The sequence below is a fragment of the Sceloporus occidentalis genome, unplaced genomic scaffold, assembly GCF_023333645.1.
Source record: "Sceloporus occidentalis isolate IW3139 unplaced genomic scaffold, rSceOcc1.0.p SCAF_3, whole genome shotgun sequence".
Taxonomy (NCBI): domain Eukaryota; kingdom Metazoa; phylum Chordata; class Lepidosauria; order Squamata; family Phrynosomatidae; genus Sceloporus; species Sceloporus occidentalis.
Genome location: NW_028316983.1, coordinates 141,831,089 through 141,854,132, shown reverse-complemented (window position 1 = coordinate 141,854,132; position 23,044 = coordinate 141,831,089). Strand labels below are relative to the sequence as shown.

Genomic DNA, 23,044 nt, shown 5'->3' with positions numbered 1-23,044 from the left:
CCAAACAGGGTTATTACTCAGCCTTATTAAAAGACAACCCTGGAAGTTGTGGCCTGAGGGGGGGGGGGGAGGGGGCTGTTCTTTCGACGTTTGGCTGACGAGGAGGAGGAGGAGGAGGAGGACTGGGAAATGGCGGGAAGGGCGTCGGAGAGGAGGAGGCAGCACTCTCCCTGAGGAGGGACGACGACGACGACGAGGAGTTTTTATTTTGGCGTGAAAGAGGGGAAATAAACGACTCTTTGAGACAATGTGAAATGGTACTGAGGAGCGGGGATTTGAGGGAGGAGGAGAGGAAGAGGGTCGCGTGCCCTCCTCCTCCTCCTCCCCTCCCCCTCCCCTTTCTCCTCGCGCAGTAACGGTCTCCAACGGTCTCTGGGCCCCTCCGCATTCTGGCGTCAGAGAAGCGGCTGCCTCTGAGGAGGAGGAGGAGGAGGGGCGGGGCAGAGGAGGGAGGAGGGAGGGAGGGAGGGAGGAGGAGGAGGAGGCTGGCACGCGGCGGCGGCGGCGTCGTCGTCGTCCTGCTGCCCTCTCTGTCTCTCTGTCCCTCAGTCATTCCCTCGGCGGACTGGAGGCGTCTGAGGGGAGAGTCCTTAAAGGAGGGGGTGGGAGTGGCGCTGCCGCCGCCGCCGCCGCCGCCATTATCGCCCAGGGCTTCCCCTCATGAGCGGAGGCGGCGGCGGGGAGCCGCACAGAGACGCCGCCCCGCCCTCACAGGCTTCCTCTCCCCCGCCGCCGCCGCCGCCGCCGCCGTCCCGCGCGGGTCCGTCCTGCGAGAAGCCTCCCGAGACCAGCTCGGTGTGCAGCCAAGGCAGCGGAGGAGGAGGCGGAGTGGGCGGGGGCAGCCCCATCTGCAAGATCTGCTTCCAGGGCGCGGAACAGGTGAGCAGCAGCCTCCTGGTCCCAGGGCGCCCTCTCCTTCCTTCCCTCCTTCCCTCCTGCTTCAGCGCAGCACCAGGGACAGCTCCGCAGACACGCCGCTCCTCCTCCTCCGCTGCGCCCTCGCTCCAGCCTTGCCAGGCTCCACGGACGCCCTCCTTTTCCCGGACGCGCCCTACATCATCCCTTCTCCACAACGCCCTCCGCCTTGGGAGGAAGAACATTGACATTGGCTTAGCAGGGGTTGCAACTTAGTAGTAGTAGTAGTAGTATGGTTTTAAAAGGATTCTTATTGAACAGGTTACACGGCACATATATCAAACGGACATGCGAAGACTCCAGCAGCCATCTGTAATTCCTACCCCACGTCGTTTCTCTCTCCCTCTACTTCTTCTTCTATCCTCTTCCATCACTAACCAATCCCTTTGCCCCTCATCCTTTTATTCCTCTCTCTACATGGCCTGCTTCTAGATCCATTTCTACATCCTCTTCCAGGACGTCTCCTACATTTCAGCCTTCTCCCCACAACGCCCTCCGCTTTGAGATGAAGAACATTCACATTTGGATCATTATTATTATTATTATTATTATTAAATGATTTCTTTTATTGAACAGTTTACACAACAAATATCAAACATGTGACAAACCTCCAACAACCATCTAAAATTCATTTCACATTGCTACACCGCGTCATTTTCCTCTAATTCCTCTAACCATCTACTTCTATCTTCTTTCACTAACATAATAATAATAATAATAATAATAATAACAACCTATCCTTTACTTATCCTTCTATCCCTTATCTATACTGATCTATACGTTGCCTACTTCTATAGCCATCTCCTGGACTTTCTTCTCCCTTTCCACTCCTTCCTTCTTCATCTGCTACAACCTACTTATCCCTCTCTAATACTAACCTTCCTTTAACTAATTTCTATTCCACTCTAATAATTTCTATTATTATTATTATTCCTTCCTCCCAAGACAGGGACTCAAGGCAGCCAACGTCAGGTTTTTATAAAACAATACAATTTAAAAAGGGCATGACATTAAAATGTGTAAATATAATTTTTAATCGCCTTCACCTGCTAAACTGCCGTTATAAGAGGCCCCAAAACGTTGACTAACTTTAATGCAGGCACTAATTGAAAAGATTTCAGGAACAGCAGGAAATACATCTTTTGTTCAGTCAGGTTCTTGAGTCAGTTTATTTGATGGAATAATCTATTGTGAACATGAAGCAAGTCCAACTGTTTGCACAAGTCATTGGTTAGTTTTGTTATGCCACCGAGTGTTAACCAGCGTCTATCCATTTTGCCCACTGACTGGCAGAGTTAGAAGAGTTATCTCACTGAGCACAATGTCTCAAGGTAGGATGGCGTGTATTTAAAACATTCTCAGTATCTGTCTAAAATGTTGCTAATCTTTTAAGAAAGCAATCCCACAGTCTTCTGCATACACTTATTGGATGTCTATTGCTTTGACAGCCACTTTCTTTCATTTCCCCCTTGTATCATGGGACTCCAGAAAGCACTTGTCTCTATGCCTTTCCCCTTGTTTTCTGTACCACCATGTTTTGCAGAAAATAAGCTTAGCCATCTTTTCTAGATTTCCCTAAGACACTTCACTGATTCTTACGTACATTGGATTGTTTCCTTAAAACGAATGGCGCTGGTATTTCACAACATCCCATCTTTGACACACTTGGTTATCCTCAGTAACCCTAAATCATGGTTGCTGTTTTTTGTGTGCCTCCAAGTTGTTTCCAACTTACGGTGACCCTAAGATGACCTTATCATGGGGTTTTCTTGGCAAGATTTGTTCAGAGCAGGTTTGCCTTTGACTTCCTCCCAGAGAACGTGACTTGCCCAAGGTCCCTCACTAGCTTTCCATGATCGAGCAGGGATTTGAACCCTGGTCCCATAGCCAAGCGGCCACTTTACTACATTGGGTCCCTAACCACTTTTAGAAACTTTAAATATCCTGCCAGTCAGGCTCCAAACATGCACATTTCTTTCTTCCTTTCATGATGCAATGTAGGTACAGTATTCTTATTTGTTTTCTTTTGGTCTTTTACCATTTCTCTTATCTGTTGACACAGTCTGAGGTTTCTAACTAGTTAGTGCAAGGATTCCCAATCTATTAGTTGTGGGCCATCTTCAGTTTGATATCTGTTGCCCATTATTACTCCAAATAAATGGCAGAATCAGCTGCCTTCTGATCTCAGTCCACATTGCTATCCTTTAAGAGGCTATTCCATTAAGTGTATAGCTTTCATAAAACATTCTCAGGCTTTTCTGCCAGGGATGTCAGAGGAGCAGCTGGAGGCGTGCCGAAGTCTACAACCATCTCGTGCCTCTGCTTGCAAAATAGTTTACTTAATAAAAGAAGGACACTGGTTTGGTAAAAGTGGCTTTTGTTGTATATTTCTTTTTGAAACTGAGGGCTAAAACACACCCAGAAGTCTAGGCAAGGAAGTACTTCTCTTCATTTTGCACTTTCTAATTAGATGCCATTTTGAGAGATCTTTGAAAGCACATAGTTTGTTTGCCTCCATCAGGGAGGGCTTGATGGGGTGTCCTCAGGACTCCCTGACTTGAACTTGTTTAGTTCAGGCATGATTATGCACCTTTATGATTCTAACTTTGTTTCACTTTCCTAAAAATATTGACCCTCCTTTGTCTGTCTGTTGTTCATAGGCTGCGGAACCTGTTGACCTCCAAGTGTTGATGAACTACTACTTCCATCATCCCCCACCATTGCCCAGGCTGGCAGAGGGTCATGGGAACAGGAATCCAAAACATCTGGAGGGTTACAGGCTCCACAGTCTTGTTTTAATATTGCAAAATGTTTTTCCATCATGCATCAAGTTCTTGTTAATGTACTGAGTTAAGTGCATCAATAGATGGCCTTAGTAATCCACCCTTTCATTCACTTCCTATAAGTTTCTTTTTGTTTTGTAGCTATACCAATTCCACAACCCTTATCATTTTCATCCATCCAATAATGGCTTTTGCAATAGTCCATCCCCTGTGCCTTATTTTTAAAACAGCAAGGTCTATTTGACTCACATTTCATTTAGCGTCCATTTCTGTGGATGGATTTGAAAAGATATGCTGTTCTAGTGACATCCTGATCTGAACATATTTTCCTTTCCTTTCCTGGTTTTGGTCAGGGGACAAGTAAATCTGGAGTTGGCTTGTTCATTGCTCTACAAATGAGGACAAGGAAGGCAGAACTGTCACTGATATTGGTGAGGGACACTGACAACTTTCGTGGCCATGGCCATGGTCCCTGGCCATGGGGATTATATTCGCCACAAAGTCAGGAGTCTATGAAAAAATCTATAGGGCAGGAGCCATGGACGTTCCTGGCCCACTGATCCAGACTTTGGGGGAGGGAAACCTAGTTCTTTGTCCCACAGGTTTGGTAAAGATACCTAGAACCTGAGCAGAGAGACATAGGGTGAGGGTGTATGGTTCCTGGTAATAGGACAATAATAGGACAGTTTACTGAGATAGAAAACAAGGTTTATTCAAATTCACTTCTAAGATGGTTTAAACACCCAAATGGAAATATAGCAAATGGTTAAGCAAATAAAACTGTCAAATAAACAATAGATAATGAATAATCATAGTAAATAATACTTTTATGCTCTTTCCCCCTTTCTGATCTCAAACTCTCTCGTTTGGATGTCACAATAATAGTCTATTTCTCTTATATTAGAATATTGACTTTATGTGAGACACTTTTTGTTGCTTTGAGTTTACACTACAAAAATTGTTATAAACAGTGTAGTTTATAGGCAGGTGATGAAGTTCATAGACAGCTGATTATCTTTTTTTATACTCTTTTGTTACAGAATCCATTTGTGACCTTCTATTAATGTTATACATTCATGTATATCTGCCTCTCATAGCTTCACCTAAATATACTTACAGGAATGACTTACACCCTGAATCCAAGTGGAATATTTTTTTAAAATAAAGAGAGGTTTGTGAGCCCTCGTGTTCAGTATACTTTCATATTCAGAGGAATATCTCACCAGGTCACAATTTCCTGTTTAATACCTTATAGTTCATCATGCCATCCAGGTTAATGCATCCAGTGTTTTCATACAAAGGAAACTGATTGCTGATAGGAACTGAGCTTCTGAAACTGCTGTAGTGAATGTCAGCCACCTTCCCCTTCTCCATAACACACTGAAGAGATATTTTATCTGTTTTTGTGCGAGTGATAATGGTCTATTGCAAGTGATTGTATATCAGAGTTTATGTGTGCTAAATGGAGTTTGATAACATAACAAATGTTTCCTTGGAGATTATAAGCAGATATTATCTAACAAAAATTTCAGGATGGTGCCCTAGTGTGATGTTGCAGACTCTGGAGATTATCAGACGGGGAAAAATTGAGGAAGAAAAAGGCATACTCCTGGCAAAATCATGCAATTGAGCTGAAGATTTTCAGATGACATCGTGCTTATCCAGGACTTAACCCATGAAGATCCTGGAATGCTCTTGTTGCTGGATCTTCACGCGTTAAGTCTTGGATAAGCGCAATGTGTCTGGAAATCCTCAGCACCGCGCAACTTTGCCAGGAGTATGCCTTTTACTCTCGGCCTCCCCCCCCCCCCCCGCCCCATCTGATACTCTCCTATGCCAGATATATGTAGAGGTTCTGCAGATAATGTATGTGCTTGTTTAGAATATATGTATATATCTTGCATTTCAATCAAATAATCCTCAGAACAACTTACTGTAGATTGAGATGAACAACTTTAGTGGGTCCAGGGGCCAATTTTGATTCCTTAGGACCCACAACAGGCCACATTCCTTCCCCTGCCCAAAAGGTGATTTTAATGTTTCCTCCTAACCTGGAAATGATTGAAAATTCTCTTCCAGTTTTGAACTGTTCTTCCTGGAAAACTCCCTTCCCTGCACCCACATGCAATAAAGCAAGCCCTTTGACTTCTTGTACAGGATAGTTCCAGCAATTTTTATTTTTAGAGCATTTCCCCCCAGTGCCCATGAGTTACATGCATCCAACAGGCTGCAAGTCCACTGTGCAGTGAAATTTAATTTGTGTGTACACACACTTCACAAAAACACACGTAACTAAGAAATATTTAGTTTCCTGGCCAGACTGTTCTTCCCTTTAACTCATCTATCCCAGAGCAACTGACAATTACAGTTAAGTGTCATTTCTGACTGGGAGCAGGCACACAAGCTCCCTGCATCTTTTTTATGTTTATGTATTTTTTGATGATGGGGCAAGCTGCCATGGTGTCCTTCTGGGGAGGCAATGGGTGCAACTTGCCAGTATTTCTTGGTATGTGATTGCATAAGTATATAAACATGTTACGTTTGTATATTCCATACTGTTTGTATACTTGCACAGTGTTTCAGTCCCCAGGATGTGGATTTTTGGTTGCAACCCCAATGCAGCTTCAAGCTGCTCCGGCAGTATGTAGTGTGCAGAGTGTAAATGCTGTGCCCCCCGAGTGTCTTGAAGCCACCCACATATGTTTGGCCAGGGTGATTTCCGGACATCTTGGGGGCATGTGGCATCTAAGTGCTGTGCCCCCAAGCTGTGCAGAAGCCAGCTTTATCAACCGGTCTGTTCTGGCCTTGTGCAGCTCTAACATGATTGAATTGCACTATATAAAACTCCTCAAAATATGAAGGTCACTCAGATGCTATGCATTTGCATTAGTATAGAAAAAGAATGACTGGAGAGACATAGTTATTACAAATGCAATACGAGCAGCATTGCCCTTTCTTCAAAGCAATAATTTTTGTATGGACGCATTGTTTCATATTTATCAAGATTTTTGTGATATTGGATTGGGATAAATGAATATAATAATTCTGAAAGAAACACTGGGGTATTAGTCCATTAAAAATAATATATTTTTAAATGCTGGAAAGCTGATTTTCGGATGTATTATTCAAGGAGGAATGAAGCGTATTATTACATTTCTGTACATTTCCACTTGACATTTAACTGTCATTTTTCCCCAGGGTGAATTACTAAATCCTTGTCGATGTGATGGATCAGTACGATATACGCATCAACTTTGCCTTTTGAAGTGGATTAGTGAAAGAGGGTCCTGGACTTGTGAACTCTGCTGCTACAGATACCATGTTATAGCAATTAAAATGAAAAGGCCTTGTCAGGTAATGTTCTTAAATTTTTTGTAGTCATATACGTTGTGTTAGGATTATGTAAACTAAAGATATCAAAGATATCAAGGAGTTCACCAGTGAAGAGGACTCTGATAACCTCAAACATGGGCATAAAAGTATCTTAATTCTATCAGAAGAAATCCATGTGTAAATTTACAGTGCTTTATAATTAAAGCTTAATAATAATAATAATAATAATAATTATTATTATTATTATATGCCTTAAGAGAACTTTTGAGTTCTGTCCAAATTCTCTAGCGTACATGCAACATTTCCAGAAGTTTAATCCTGTTTGCCAGTGTATGCTAAATCCCTTTCATCTGGAATCTGCAAATACAGATGATGTTTAGATAAGGTTATCCTGAGGACAAGTTTGGTCATGTGCATTGCCCTTTTTGCAATCTAGGGCAAGACAAGCTGGTATCTGTCACAAAGGCTTTGTGTGGTATGTGTAGAGCTAGGGCCAAATTAGGCATGCTAAATTTAATCTGTAATGAACATGCATGATTTTAAATATGTTAATATCAGTGTAGCAGACAGAGACTAATAATCATTGGGTGCATGGAAAGTGTGGAAAAAGGACTTATCCCTTTCTCTCACACTGTAGGTCTCAGGAAAAACCATCATTTGAAGCTGTTGTTTGCAGTGAAAGGAAATTCAACATTAAGATTTCCCCTTAATGCAAACAGAAGATTCAGAAGAGAAATCTTTAGCCAAAGTATAAAAGAAAAGGGTTAAATCCCACTCCACAGCTCCTGTGTCTCTGAAAATTATTACCTCTCAGTTGATGCACTTTCCTTTTTAGAAAACAAACATGCAGATTAAATACACACTAGATGCAGATACATATGCCTGTTACAGACTGCCAAAATAAAGCTGCTTCGAGTCTCTTTGGAGGTATGTTATTTAAATGATGCATGGGTCCTAAGAGTCCGGAGGTCGCGCCAAAGCCACACTCCATTCCTAAGCACTGGAGTGCAGCTTTGGTGCAGCTTCCGGATTCTTAGGATGCATGCATCGTTTAAACAGCATACCTCCAAAGAGACCCGAAGCAGCTTTATTTTGGCAGTCTGTAACAGGCCATATTAAATGTGATCTCAAGCTTTGTAATAAGACTTAATTAATATTATATTAATTAAACTGATTTTGTAAAGGTATGTCAGAGGTACATTAAAATGCTCCCAAGTGTCTTCAGATTAAAATATTCTACCCTTCTTTTTCATTAAAGGTTTGATTCAGACATAGCCTCTCTAACACTTGTTTTCTGTGCAAAATGCTCCCACTTGTTTGCAACAGAATTTTATAAGATAAATGCTTGTTCTAACTCAAGAGAAGATATAACCATTTAATTATTTCCCAAAGGCATCAGAAGCTACTGCAGGGAGACCAGAGGAAATGCTCCTGCATTTTTCCTGTTTCTCCATTTTGCCATTCTGCGTTTTACTGCCATTTGAAATATACACAAATTGTCATATGAGTCAAAGGCTTATGTGTACCTTGAGTAACAAGGCAGCACACTGGTGCTATTAAGCTGTAAACACTTTTGGTTTCCTTAGTTTGTGTTCCAAAACCTTTCTGTAAATAATTTCAGAAAGAAATTATGTCCTCCCCACCGCCCTCTTAAAACCTTCCAGAGCAGATTGGGAGCACAGAAGGGCTACACAGAGATGGGAGAAGAACACCTCTTCCTCATTCAAAGTTGTTTCATCAGTCAGTGGGATGGATCTAGACTAATCATACATAGAATAGATCATTAAAATCAATGAAACAAGTTAGTAATGTCTACTTTGTTCCACTGATTTCATTGAGTGAGTGTACTGTAAATATAGCATCCAACTGGAATAAGGTAGACTGATATTCAGATGTTGAGTGACAGCAGTACCAAGCCTGTCACTCCTTCACTCCTCCTTGGAGATCTCCAACTGTGTGTTCTGACGTTGCCGAGCCCCATTACTTTCTATGGGGCTTCAGCATAGCCGATTTCCCCTTACGCGGAGGGATCAGGAATGGATCCCTGCGTAAGGGGAGGGCACACTGTATATATTCCACCTTTCCAAATCAGCCTACTCAAATCAGCTTACAGTGCAATGTTTTAAAAGTTTACTTTAAAAGGTTTTATATTTATATTTTAACACTTTTCAGTATAAAACATCGAAATATAAAATGGCCAAAAAAGAAAGAATAGCAGCATCAAATGAAATTAATCCAGGCCAAAGGCTTCTTTTCAAAGCCACGTTTTCCATAATCATTAAAAAAAAAAACACCCCGAAGTAGCAAGGTAAGCCATGGTGGCCTATCTAGAAAGAGCATCCTCTTCCAGCAGGCCTTCCCCGATTGATTATGGCCAGAACTGAATGAATCCACCCATTTTATTACGTTCCCTCATTATTCGTCATTTGTTAATTGCCAATTTTTCTTGATGCTATTGCTATGTATTTATGTATGATTTTACTATTAAAACGTTATACTTTAGGGAGGGAGGTTCTGGCATAGGAGGTTTGGGGGATTTTGATGTTTTATTATCTTTGCACTGTATAAACCTTGTTGTTTCCCGCCTCGATCCCCAAAACAGAAGAGGCGGGATATAAATAAATAAATAAATATATTATTATTATTATCCCAAAATTCTGGTGCCATTTTAAATTCCATATTAAACTGCTGCTGGGGATCTTCCATTTCTTCATTAAACTGTCAATGTGAAGCTTCTATTTCTTGTTGAGCTGCTCTGTTTTTAGGAGGGCTATTGTTTATTCCTTCGTGCTTGTTTCACCCGTTTACAGCTTCTTTTAAAGTAAAAAACGATTCCATTCCCAATATTGGTACTGTGTGTTGGCTACTTGGTGAGACATTCCAGGGATAACTGCAGGATTTAGGTTCCTCTCATGAAAGAGCACTGGCAATATGAGGTGTCTGTAACATTTGCTTTAGTTTATTTACAGTTACTACAGTAAAGCTGATATGATTTTTTAAAGGTGGTGATGACAGGATAAAATCACAAAATCTCAGGTGGGTAGCTGGCTAGGTCTTAGTTTAAAAAGTGATAGTGACAGTCCTCTTTCAAATGATTTTGTATTCTGATATAATGTTGCTTCAGGCACATTGATGGCAAACATGGTGGCTAATAGAGTGTCACCAGTGGTCATGTAAGTCCCCTCTACATTTTCTCTCTTCCCTTTATCGTATCCCTAGCTTTGTAGAAAGGAAGCAAATTACTATAGTTTTCTGTGGATTTTTTGGGCTATGTGGCTGTGTTCTGGCATGGCAGCATTCTCTGAAGATGCTAGCCGTGGATGCTGGCAAAACATCAAGAATAAACTCATCCAGAACATGGCCACACAGCCCCCCCCAAAACACAAAAAACTATGGATGCCAGCCGGGAAAGCCTTTGACTTCACAAACAAATTACTAATATAGTCAGCCCTCTGTGTTCGTCAGGGAATCTGTTCCGAACCCTCTCCTGCGAAAATGGAGACTCGCCCATATTCAAGCCTTAGGTTTGAATGGGGCACGTGCCTGCAAGTGTGTGCGGAGGCACATGCTGCAGGGCGCACCCCATTGAAATTAATGGAGGTCGTCCCTCCGTGAATATTCAAGACTGCAGATCTCAAGTCCTTAAGAACGGAGGGGCGATTGTATTGCATCCCAGAAAGAGTTGCTATACCCCAGGATATTTCAGCCTTTGGAAACCGAGAGCATAATCAATCATCAATTATCATCATCATCTTCATTCATTTACTTATTTATTTAGCACCATCATTGTATTTGACACTTTACAAGTAAAATAACAACAAAACAGTTCTCTGCCCTTAGGCTTACAATCTAACTTGGGCCCAGTACACATGGGCCAAAAGCGGCATGGTGCCGCCAATACTAGCGTTCAGGAGCGTGCAGCAACTGCATGCTCCTGAACCCTAGTACGTATGGGCAGCACCATGTTGACGCAGCGCCGTCCATACAGCACACGTGTCCATGACGTGTCTTGTGCAACACATCCAAATGGCACGGCACGCAAGACACATCACTGCAGTGCCCCAGGGTGCATATGGCGCCTTGGCAGCATCGCAGGAAAGGAGCTCCATTTCAGAACTCCCTTTTCCAGCAGATCCTGGTTGTGGCCGTGTGGTTGCCACAGCAATGAACCAAAGGGACAGCCTCTGCTAATCTGTACCGGGCCTAAAACATGACACAAGAGGCAAAAGGGGATGGTAAAGTGGGAGGGGTATAAATCCAGCAGACACTGCCTCTTTTCTCCTTCTGAGTTCACAGCACTGGCAGTTGGGATGGAGGGAGGGCCTTTCCTCTGCTTCTGGACCTATGGACAATGAGCTGTGCCAGCTGCTGCTTCTCTCCCTTTGAGGCCAGGACAGTGGCAGGTGGGATAGGACCTTTCATCTGCTTCTGGGATTAGGCATGGTATCATATTTTCTTTATCCTGCTTTTTGCTCCAGATTCAGACTGAGAATTGGCTCCATCTGGCTTTCTGCCCTTTCCTCTTGCTCTGATGAATGTTAAATTCTGGAGTTTAGGGAGATGCAGTAGTAGTTACATTTTTTTTTTTTTTTGCCAAATCGCACATTGGAAACACTTTAAGAATCAATGTCATCATGGGCTGCATGCACACTGCAGAAATAATCCAGTTTGACACCACTTTAACTGACATGGCTCAATGCTATGGACTTCTGGGCATTGTAGTTTGTTGTGGCACCAGAGCTCTCTGATAGAGGCTAAATGTCTCACAAAATTACAGTTCCCGGGATTCCATAGTATTGAGTCATGACAGTTAAAGTAGTGTCAAATTGGATTATTTCTGCAGTGCGGATGCAGCCATAATAGGACTATTTTACAGTTGACAGTGCCTTCATTGGGTTGAACAAAATGCCACAAAAGACGTACATGTTTTTGAGTTTTGCTGAACTTTGTCAGACTAGGTTGTACAAAAGTAGGTGTGGAAAGAATAAAATAAAGCAATAATTAAACATTTTCAGTACATGATCTTATATCAGTTAATAAAGGTTTCTCAACAAGATTGGATCAATCCTCAAACAGTAAGCTTTATCCTCTGAAACAATACTTACCTAGTTTTTGAGGGTGCTGTAACCTTCATGTAAAAATTAATAAATAAAATCTTTCAGTATTCTTCCAAATTACAAGCAGTGGAGCTCCCACTGGAATAAACTGACCATTTAGGCAGACATTGTATGTCTCAAAAGTCCTTGGCTGCCTTTCTTTGGTATTGCGATTTGTTTTTTTGCCCCATTTATTAAATGTTCAAACCGCAGAGCATCACAAACTCTCTTGATCTGACTTGAACAAGTTAGTTCTGTGCAATGCCTTTCCTCCAAAGATACTCTTTTTTATCTTTTCCAATGTCTGCCTTCATATTTATTTATTTTTTCCTTTAAAAATTGTGTAAATTATAATGTTACTTTAAAAAGCAGGGTCGAGAGTGGGGGAATCTGGTTATGAAGGTTCCAAGTATCAAAAGGATGGCAGTAACTCAGTTGTTCCATCCATTTAAAATTTTCCACTAAGACTCCATCCTACAGATTAGTTCTTTCAGGCGAACAATGCTGACAGTCCAGTCTTTTGGTTATGGCAGTATTTATGCTGCTTATGTCAGTGGAAGCCAAACCATTATTACATGTTTCACAGCTTCAGGGGTGACATCTTGTGACTTCCCTTTCATTTCCCAGTAGATAACTAAATAGCCAAAAGGCATCAGATCCAGTCTGAATTTGGAAACTAAGCAGGGGCAGCCCTGGTTAGTACTTGGGTGGGAGACTGCCAAAGAATACCAGGTTCTGTAGGCTGTATTTCAGAAGAGGGAGCTGGTAAATCACCTCTGAATATTCCTAGTCTAAGAAAACCATGTGAAATTCATAGGGTCAGGTTGACAGGAGGATTGAAGGCACATATATACACACACACTTTGCAGGCACAAGCAACACTTTTTCCTTCTATCCTTCATTCTGATGCCATGGTTGTATAATCTGTATAGGAATGTGGGAGACATATTTGTGGATAGCAACTCTACATCACACTTGTGCATTTGTTGTCAGTACAGCACAGCTGACATGAATCCATGTCCATGCCAAGATGTTATATCTTTTTCTCTATATTTTATTTATCATGTATTTTATATTCTCATTATATTTGTATTATGTTCTATTTGTGATTTAGCACTTAAATATCGCATTTTGTCGTCGTCGTCGTCGTCATCATCGAAGAATCAAATAATTCTTTAAAGTTCCAGTGAAACAAGCATGACATTTTCATGTAATTACGAACTTGGAATATAGCTATTGCAGTGATAAATGTGGGCTTGTCTCACTTTGATAAATATGAAGAGATAGCTGTAACCCATGTTTGTAATTTGATAGGACAGTTTACAATCTATTTCTTAAAGGTTTTACTAAATAGCAAGTTGACAAGCTTAAAAATATTTTTGCTAAATACAGTTCGTTCTTGTTACTTTGTGCCTTCAAGTCATTTCTTGGCAAGATTTGTTCAGAGGAGCTTTGCCATTGCCTTCCCCTGAGGCTGAGAGCATGTGATTTGCCCAAAGTCACCCAGTGGGTTTCATAGATGGGCAGGGAATTGAACCCTGGTCTTCAGTGTCATAGTCCAACATTCAAGCCTCTGTGCTATGCAGGCTCTCAGTTCTGCAATATAAAAATAAGTTTATTAAAAGAGTAAAATTGTTTTTCACATGAACACATGCTCACATGATTCATGTATCAGGATTTTCCTAAACACTTTGTGTCTTTAAATATTAGATATTCCCCTAATGTAGTGAGATAGATCTATAACCAGGTACCACCTGACCTGTGTTGAACTGGTGAATAAAATATACATATCAGTTCTATGTACATAATGGACTATGCTCCCTTGAATTTGGTGGGATTTTCCCTCCTGAGTAAACATGCATATAATTGCACTTCTCTTCTGTCTCTTAAAAATAAATCATTCTTACAAAGATTTTGTAAGTCAGGTGAATTTTGTCAAGGTAATTTCTTTATGTTCATAGATTCTTGTTCAACCTACTCTTTGGCATCTATTTTTCTTTTAATATGCACTGCAAAGCTGAATCATGGTTTTCTGTGTCTCTGCTATCATCTGACTGGGAAGCTGCCAAATATTTGTCCTGCATTTGCCATCAGATCATTATTTTAAGGATCTAAACATACAGTAGTTCAGTGTTACAATTTTATATGGGAGATGTTTCTGCAAATAAAATATTGACCTGTCCCAAAAAGGGTCCCCAGGGATCCAGATTTACGCCAAATATTTCAATTTTCATTTGTAAATAAGATAGAATTTCTATATGACACTGCCAAGTTATTACAGTTATTTAAATTTAAGCACACTGAATAAGAGGAGAGAAGAGGCTCTTGCTTAGCTATGAATGTGAAAAGCCCCACAGTACAGATGCAATGCCTATCTGAACATCTTCATGAGTAGTTAAAACAGAGTGCAAATATTTTAATAAATATTTTGTTCTATATTACCTTTTCTTTCTTTTAGTGGCAAAGCATTACCGTAACTCTGGTTGAGAAAGTGCAGATGATTGCTGTAATTTTGGGATCACTGTTCTTAGTAGCAAGTGTAACTTGGCTTCTGTGGTCAGCCTTCAGTCCCTATGCAGTATGGCAAAGAAAAGATCTCCTTTTTCAAATCTGCTATGGAATGTATGGTTTTATGGATCTAGTGTGCATAGGTAAGCTTAAAAAAATAATAATCCATTCATCCATTTTGTAAAAGATGGGAGGATAATTTGGGATTTACCTTTTTCTTATGTTCAGTGATCTAGGTATCGCTGTTGGTGCTGGTGTTTAGTCTTTTCACAATAGAAATGCACACCTCTTCCCCTGGGAGCCAAGCAGAAAGTATAGTGCATGGGTTTTCAGCTTTAATCCCAGCAAGCTTCTCGAATGTAAAGCCATTTGGTAATCAACAATAAAAATGTTTGACAGTATTCTTATCTATAACATGTTACACCAGAGAAAATGAGAATAGTCTTAGGGTAAATGGAATTGCAGTAGGCTTTAAATTTGTAAAGAGACTTCACAGACCACACACAGGAGTGCTCATGTTTTTTATTAGAAGCGGTTAGAGTGAAACTACTTTCCCCTTGTCAGCTGTTCATCCCTTTCTATGAAGGTATGGTTCACTTTGAGACCCACTGTCAAAAAGGAAAGGGAAATAAGGCAGGGCACACGGGATGCATCTGTTAGACAGGGTAAGACAGAAATGCACATCAAATATCAGAATATATAGAATATTTGGCAACTTTGAGTTCCTTCTCCTCCGTCCAGATCTCTCTCTTATATAATTTCATGTCTTTCCATTTTTAGATCTTACTGTCTCCTATAAATTTGTTTCCATTTTCTTGAACTAGTTCAGAAAAATTGTCTCAATTTTTTATTTTTATTAATGTGTTACTGATGACTTTCAAAATTTTGGTTAGGGCTTGTTGCGATAGTTATTTTAAGTGCGCAGCTGTCTCCCCAAGGTTTTTTGAAATTAAATGAGTGCAGGATTGATGTATCTTGGCTGTAGTACATATCCAGGCATGTATTTGTTCATTTCACTAAAACACCACAAACAGCCTCCAGTTTCACATGCTGGCATGGGTCTATTTCGATGGTTCAAAGCAGACTGTGTGACAATTATGTTTCCAGTTTATTTTGGCTTTGTTTTTTAGAAATAGGATAGGATAGGATATTGCAGAGTAAATTAGTACAGCAGGGGACAACATTCAATAATGCTGGAGAAGATGATGCATAATATGAGAATAGGATGGCCATATTTACACTTGTGAAATGTTGGAGTGTAGATGCTACTGACAGCTAGTGATGGGAAATTCTCACAGGGGTAGTCTACATGTAAGTGTGTTATGCAAATTGGTGTGGATTTCACACCTTCACATCAATGTTCAATTGTCTTTGCTTCTTCTGAACTAATTCCTTTCTGTTCTCATCTATGCATGTTCTGTCAGCCATATGTAGTGCCATTGCAAATTAAAATTGTGGGAAGGAGGGAGGTGTCTGCTGATTATTTGTGCCCACATGTAACTAGTTGCTGCACATCATTTTTTCGCTGTCAGTCAGAGGATGTGGACACATGTACTTCCATTTCCATTGTGACCTATTCCTGCTCGTGTCATTGTTGCATATGGTCTCTGGCCAGAAAAGAAGCTTTGGAGATCTGCATGGCTCTTGTTGCAAGCCACAATCACGGCTTGAAATAAATTTTTGATCAAAAAAGTAGTGTTCATTGTTTATCTCAGAACAATAAAACATATAAAGTCTTCATTGATGTTTAGATAAATGATCCGTGAGTTATCCCTCTTCCTAAAAGGTTAATATTGTACATTTCTCCAGTCACCTACTGTTTGATCCCTTTGGTTATTTGTATGCTGCAAAGTTTCCTAAAAACAATATGTATTTATTAACTTCATTAAACTTCCCCCATGTGCTTTCTCCAATGCAGCCTTCAGCCCTTTCTCTTCTTATGTTGCTGGATCTCAATCCTGCTCCCTTGGGGTTTGACATTTGCAGGTATTTGTTGTTGTTCATTGCCTTCTAGTTGACTTCAACACCTGGCGACCCTATGAATGAGAGATCTTCAAGACACCCTTTCCTGACAACTGCCCTGCTCAGCTTCTTCAACCTCTTGATCATGGTTTCTTTGATTGAGTCTATCCTTCTGGAATGCAGTCTTCCTCTTTTCTTATTGCCCTCTACTTTAGGACCAATCCATTGGCCTTTTTAGCAGTCCAGAATATTCGCAGAACTCTTTTCAGCACCACATCTCAAATGAGGGGTGAAATAAACCACCCCGAAGTGGTGGCTTCAAGCCTCCCCTGACAAAGCCGGATTGGGGCCATGGTAACCATATGGTGCAGCCCTAATTCACCTTTTTGCTGTCCAAAAAAGGAGTGGCAAATAGCCACTCTTTTTGCACAAGCAAAAAGCCGACTTTTTCACCCTACCATGATGGGAAGCCAGATTTAAGGCTCTCCAGTGGCATGTGGCTTATAAATGCTGTGCTGACGGAGCGCCCAGAAGCTAGCCCCCATGTAAATGGCTGGGTGGCTTGAAGCTGGCTTCTGGGCATTTTGGGGGCATGCACCATCTGCACTCCATGCCCCAAGCTGGCTGGAAGCTGGATTTTTATACTGGTCTGTTCCAGCTCAGAGATTATTTCTTTCCCCATTCAGTATTCTTCACTGTCTCGCTTTCACAACCATACAAAGAAACGGGAATTCCATGGTATGGACAATCCTCACTGTAGTATTTAGTGATATATCTTTACACTTCAGCATCTTGTCTAGTTCATTCATAGCTGCTTTTCCAAGTCCTATTCTTCTTCTGATTTCTTGACTGTAATCTTTGCTCTGATTCATGATTGAGCCCAAGTATGGAAAATCTTGAACTATTTCAATCTCTTTGTCATCTACTTTAAAATTAGGTAGATCGCCTGTGCTCATAATTTTTGTTTTCTTGATGTTCAGCTGTAAATCTACCTTTGTGCTTTTTGCCTTGACCTTTTTCAGTAATCTTTCTTTGTCTCTGATATTTTCTGCTAATATTATGGTGTCATATGCATACCTTAGATGGTTGATGTTCCTTCTTCCAATTTTCATGCCTCTCTCATGTGAGACCAATCTTCCTTTTTGTATGTTCTTCTCTGCATACAAATTAAATAGATAGGGTGATAGAATACAAGCCTTGCCCAGCTCCCTTTCCCATTGCAAACCATTCCTTTTCTCCATATTCTGTCCTGACAGTAGCCTCTTGCAGTATTTATTTGCATATATGCATTCTATGAAACATCACAAAAGTGCCAAAGTATGCACAATATCTCTCTCTCTCTCTCTCTCTCTCTCTCTCACACACACACACACGCACAATTCAGTAGCATTATAATTATTAGGACAAGTTTTCTGTAATTTGAAGTTTCTTATCAGAACACATAACTAGGGGGCTTTAAGTTTTGAAATGCCCATTGCCTTTGGTAGTGGTGGGGGGAGTATTTAAATGTGGAAACTGAATACCAGTTTCAAACAGCCAGTTTCAGTTGGAAAAAAATAATTTAAAATGCTGTAAAATGCCAAAGAGAATAGGCAAACTCTATATGCACCTAGGTAAAAAAACAAAGAAATTTGTTAGCAGTAACATCCTCCCTCTGCCAAAATGTGCTGCCATGCAAGGCATGTGAATTGGATGCTCACATATCTGATAATGCGAATACTTGTAGATAGTCTGGTAAAAGCTGCAAAACCATTTTCTGCAGAGTTTGACAAGCCTACCCCCCTGCTAAAAGCCTGAACAGCTGCAAATTGTGTGTGGTGGGATCGCATTCCATTCTTATAGAACGTGGAGCATTTTCATGGTGTAGTAGACTGGACTACGCTCAAGAAACCATTGGAAAACTGAACTCTTTATCTTAGAAAATGATATGGTTTGTTACAAGTCAAAATCTGAAACAAATCAGATCTTGTTGCACTCCTGCTAATGTCACTACAAGTATGAAAATAATTTGCTTCTTTTGCCAATGTTCCATCCTCCAATGACTTCAAAACATCTAGGAGTTTGTCTGGATTTCTGCTGCAGTAGCTCTGGTGGAATAGAAGAGTTTTTCCCCCTCTTCCTTTCAGCACTTTGCATGTGTTACATCTGTAAGACAGGTAACAGAGTGGGGAGAGACTTTTCCCCCTCCCGCTTTTCTACCAAAAGTACTGCAGCAGCAAGAAATGTAATTGGATTGGGGGAGAGAAGACTGGAAGGTGGCAAGTATAGTGGGTTTAAATTGCATTTAAATTCTTCCCTGGCTCAGATTTTAATCTGAAGTGTCTGGTGTTAGCATTCAAGGTGCTAAGATTCCTCATGTTCATGAGACAAGCGTTTTAGGCCACCAACTTTAATATTTCTGAGCTAGAAAATGACACAAAAATGTATCATTTAAATGATTCCTTGATTATTCTGATTTGGCAATCATTGAATACTCTGAAATATCTACAGTATTTAAGTCAAAATACCACCTGTCCATTTTGCTAATTAACCATGCAATCCATAACCCATCTAAAAGATGATTGATACAGTGGATAAAATTAGGGCCCAGTCATTTGTAATTCAAATCCTTTGTCTCAACTGTACTGTAGTCCATGCTAGCAATTAAATCCTATTAGGTCCTACATAAATAACTAAGGGTTAAAATAATTTGTTTCCTTTAATTTCAGGACTTATTGTACATGAAGGTGCATCAGTTTGCAGAGTGTTTAAACGCTGGAGGGCTGTCAATTTGCACTGGGATGTGCTAAATTATGACAAAGCTACAGATATGGAAGAGAGCAACCGAGGAGAATCCTCAACATCTAGGACTTTGTGGCTACCACTAAATGCATTTAGAAGCAGAAGTTTAGTTCATCCAACACAGTTAACCTCACCAAGATTTCAGTGTGGTTATGTTTTGTTACATCTCTTCAGTCGGATGAGACCTCAGGAAGACTCATCAGATGACAACAGCTCTGGAGAGGTTGTTATGAGAGTGACTTCAGTGTAAATGTTAGGTTCACTGTGATACATGCACAAAGACAATGCACCCTGAACTCTATTACAGTATTCTGGAATGTAATTGCAATGAATGGTGAAACTATAGCACATACAATTATATAAACTTTTTTTTAATTTATGCTTTTATATGATCAGTTGAATTGCAAATACATTTTCTTGAAAAAGGTTTCTTTCTTTTTATACCATGGTTTCTCAGTTTTTATCTATTTGTACTTGGCATTTATAAAAATATAATTTAACTATAGCTTTAATAGTCTGGAGACAAATATTTTAAAGTACAGCTATTTTTGATACATTTAAGTGTATTTCCAAAGTTCTAAGCCATCTCTAATTTTCCAGACATGATAACCGAGATTAATTTGATGACTTGTGTTAAGTAAATTAAACAAGTTCATCTAATGTAGTACTTCCATTTGGATGGTTATGCATGTCTATCCTTTTTGTCTTCAGAAAACATATATATTATTTGGAAGGGATGATTGAGAGGGGAAAGCCTGTGCACTAGATATATCCAATATGGAATAAAGCATAAAGTTAATGGAAGAAAAGTAATAGCTTGTCCTGAATAGCTAAAAGTCAAAACAGTTTTGCTAAACTGAAGACATTGGGTATCTTCTGTATTAATATGGAATTCTTATGAGAACATTATTATAAATATTCAATAATAATATAGATATCACAGGCTTTTTTTTACTGTACATTTTGGCAAATGAAATTAAAGAGAGGGGAAATCAACATCTGTTTCATAAAAGGATAGGAATAAATTATTAGAACTGTATTCAGAACCTGCAACTACAACACAAGCATTTAGCCAGAATTATTTATTTCTCATTTTAATGAGAATGGCATTTTATTTTTTAATTAACAGAATTAAACTCAATAACACAGAGATAAATATTTCCTGGTTATATCTTAGGTCTGTCTTGCCCTTTTTCTTTTCTGTTACACAGTTCAGCGCATTTGAATTATTTAGAATCAGTCTTCCCTTTCCACATGGAAAGGAAATCTCCTAAAGAGTTGCTGTCTGTGCAGGAAAATGTCTTATTTTTACTTTGTTGACAACTTCAGACAGAGTTTCACTATCAAGAATAAATCCTTCCAAGACTTCCATGGCATTTTAAGAACTGGTATCTTATTGTGAGACTAGAAGATGAGAAAAGGTCTAAATAGTGCTGGAGGTTCAACAATGTAATTTATGGGAATCAGACTAAGGCTGCATCTGCACTGGAGAATTAATATAGTCTGACACTGCTTTAACTGCCATGGCACAATGCTGTTGAATTCTGGGATTTGTACTTCTGAGAAATAATTAGCATTTTCTATCAGCACTGTGGTTACACAACCAACTACCAATCCCAGGATTACATAGGAGGAAGTCATGACAGTTACAGCTATGTCAAATTGCATTCGTTCTGGATCACTCCTGCAGCATGGCAACAGCTTTAGGGTGCATCTACACTGTAGAAAAATGCAGTTTTATACCACTTTAAGTGCTGCAGCTCCATCCTATGTTATCCTGGGATTTGTAGTTTTACAGAGTCTTTAGCTTTCTTTGCCAAAGCGTGCTGTTGCCCCCCAAACTACAGATCCCAGGATTTTGTAGGAGGAAGCCATAGCAGTTAAAGTGATGTCAGACTGTATTATTTCTACATAGATGCATCCTTAGTTTCATGTATAGCTCAGCATTCAGAGGCTATTGGTAACAAAATAATGTGTCTTTCCTGATCCTCAGCAGATTGAAATTAGTCTGCAAGGCCCATTTCTTTGAATGGCTTTCAGAATATGGGTTTTCCAGCCTGCTTCATATAAAAAATGGGAGGGTATGTGCTTCTTTGGAGACAAAGAAGGACAGTCATGACACAGCTAGTGTTTAATAACATAAAAAAGCACAATGTACACTTTAAAGATGTACCAAGTCTAAATTCAGTTTGTTGTTTTTGCCAAAGAATGATTTCTCCTTAACAAATACGTTGTGATTCACTCCCTACTATGGAATATTCTCTATAAAACTTGAGCAGTGTGATATGGGTTCTCCATGGATACGCTGCTAAGATCCACTGTGATATTAATTTTAAAATATCTGAATGCAGACTACTGGATCTCAGTTAAAATATTCTGTTTCCGACAATGGCCAGTATCTACTATATGAGGCATACATTATCTTTTAACTTAAGCTGTTCTGAATAGTTTCATTTCAGGAAAAGAAACATCACACTTTGTGCTAAGGGAGAATTGGTGTTCCTTGTCAGATTTACCATGTATCCCTTTCCTCTCATTGCCGACAGCAGCAAAGACCAATAAAATATGCACAATTATTCTAATAACCAGGAAGAACGAATGATGCCTTTCATTTGGAAGGTGCAGAGTGTTGTTCTGAATTGTTTTATTCAATGTGCAGAAGGCATCAAGTTACTCCTTACAACTGGAATTATTTTAGATGCTTTCAAAAAGCTGAAGTAAAATTAAGGTAAAATTATTCAAAACCAGGCCATCTCATTCTTTTCTGTTGCTTCTTACTGTTTTGCAAAGATGATTGAAAACATTTTTGAATGATGTGTTGGAAAGCCATAACATGCAATTTTTACCAGTCTGGTTTCCTTTCATTTTCATATCTTTCAGACAGAATTGTTAATAACTTTACTTATTCTTCATTCGTTTGTTCTTTTGAAATGTCACGACGACACAAACTCAGTGGCAAAGGACACTCATTTATTTAAAGCTTTAGGACTGCCAAGATATCTGGACATTTTTACTTCAAGGTGACTAGCACCATTTTACCTGCCAACTAAAGCCTCTGATATATCCTCAGCTGGCACAAGCCTGGCAGAGCAGAGCAGAGGAGACCAAGTAAGAGGGATGGAGTTAGGAATCAGTTGCTCAAAAATTCCTCCCATTAAACGCACTGAAAAGGAATATTTCAGCAATTTTTTGGGCTGACATAAATTTCTTCTTGTGTATGGGCATGCCTGGGACTGAGAGGCCCTTGGTTTTCCTGATCTGGCCTCTTTCTGCCCTTTCAGACAAAGGAGAGAATAAGTATTTATAAGTGTTATAAGAATAAGTATTAATATTCCACAGGCAGTAGCTGGAGAGTTCTTGGGCCAGATTTTTGATGGCTGGATCTCTTTGCTCTTGAAAGTGAAGATACTATCATGTGGATTCAAGAGCCCTTGCAGGGATCCTAGACTATTGTGGTTAGATTACAGCCCTATGCACACTTATGTAAGACAGAGTTTGGTTGAATGTAGTGAAACTGCTAAATAAATAAGAGTAGCTGTATGAAATATATTGCCGTTTTAATAAATCTTACACCCCAGTCCTAAAAATGTGTTTGTTGTTGTTGGGTGCCTTCAAGTCATTTCCAACTTATGGTAACCCTAAGGTGACCCTATCACAGGGTTTTCT

General features: G+C 39.9%; 1 protein-coding gene across 1 annotated transcript; it reads left to right on the top strand.

The window, feature by feature from the left end:
• The first annotated feature begins 511 nt into the window (after positions 1 to 511).
• Positions 512 to 22,950, top strand: MARCHF11 (membrane associated ring-CH-type finger 11). Its single transcript, XM_089516477.1, has 4 exons — positions 512 to 879; positions 6,897 to 7,052; positions 14,586 to 14,778; positions 19,306 to 22,950. Exons 1-4 carry the CDS (start codon positions 661 to 663, stop codon positions 19,626 to 19,628), a joined length of 891 nt encoding a protein of 296 aa, XP_089372603.1. The 5' UTR covers positions 512 to 660; the 3' UTR covers positions 19,629 to 22,950.
• Positions 22,951 to 23,044: the final 94 nt, after the last annotated feature.

Coding starts and splice junctions, on each gene's coding strand:
- MARCHF11 (XM_089516477.1), top strand. CDS start 661: ATGAGCGGAGGCGGCGGCGGGGAGCCGCACAGAGACGCCGCCCCGCCC. Junction 880..6,896: donor GCTTCCAGGGCGCGGAACAG/GTGAGCAGCAGC, acceptor ATTTTTCCCCAG/GGTGAATTACTAAATCCTTG. Junction 7,053..14,585: donor AAATGAAAAGGCCTTGTCAG/GTAATGTTCTTA, acceptor TCTTTCTTTTAG/TGGCAAAGCATTACCGTAAC.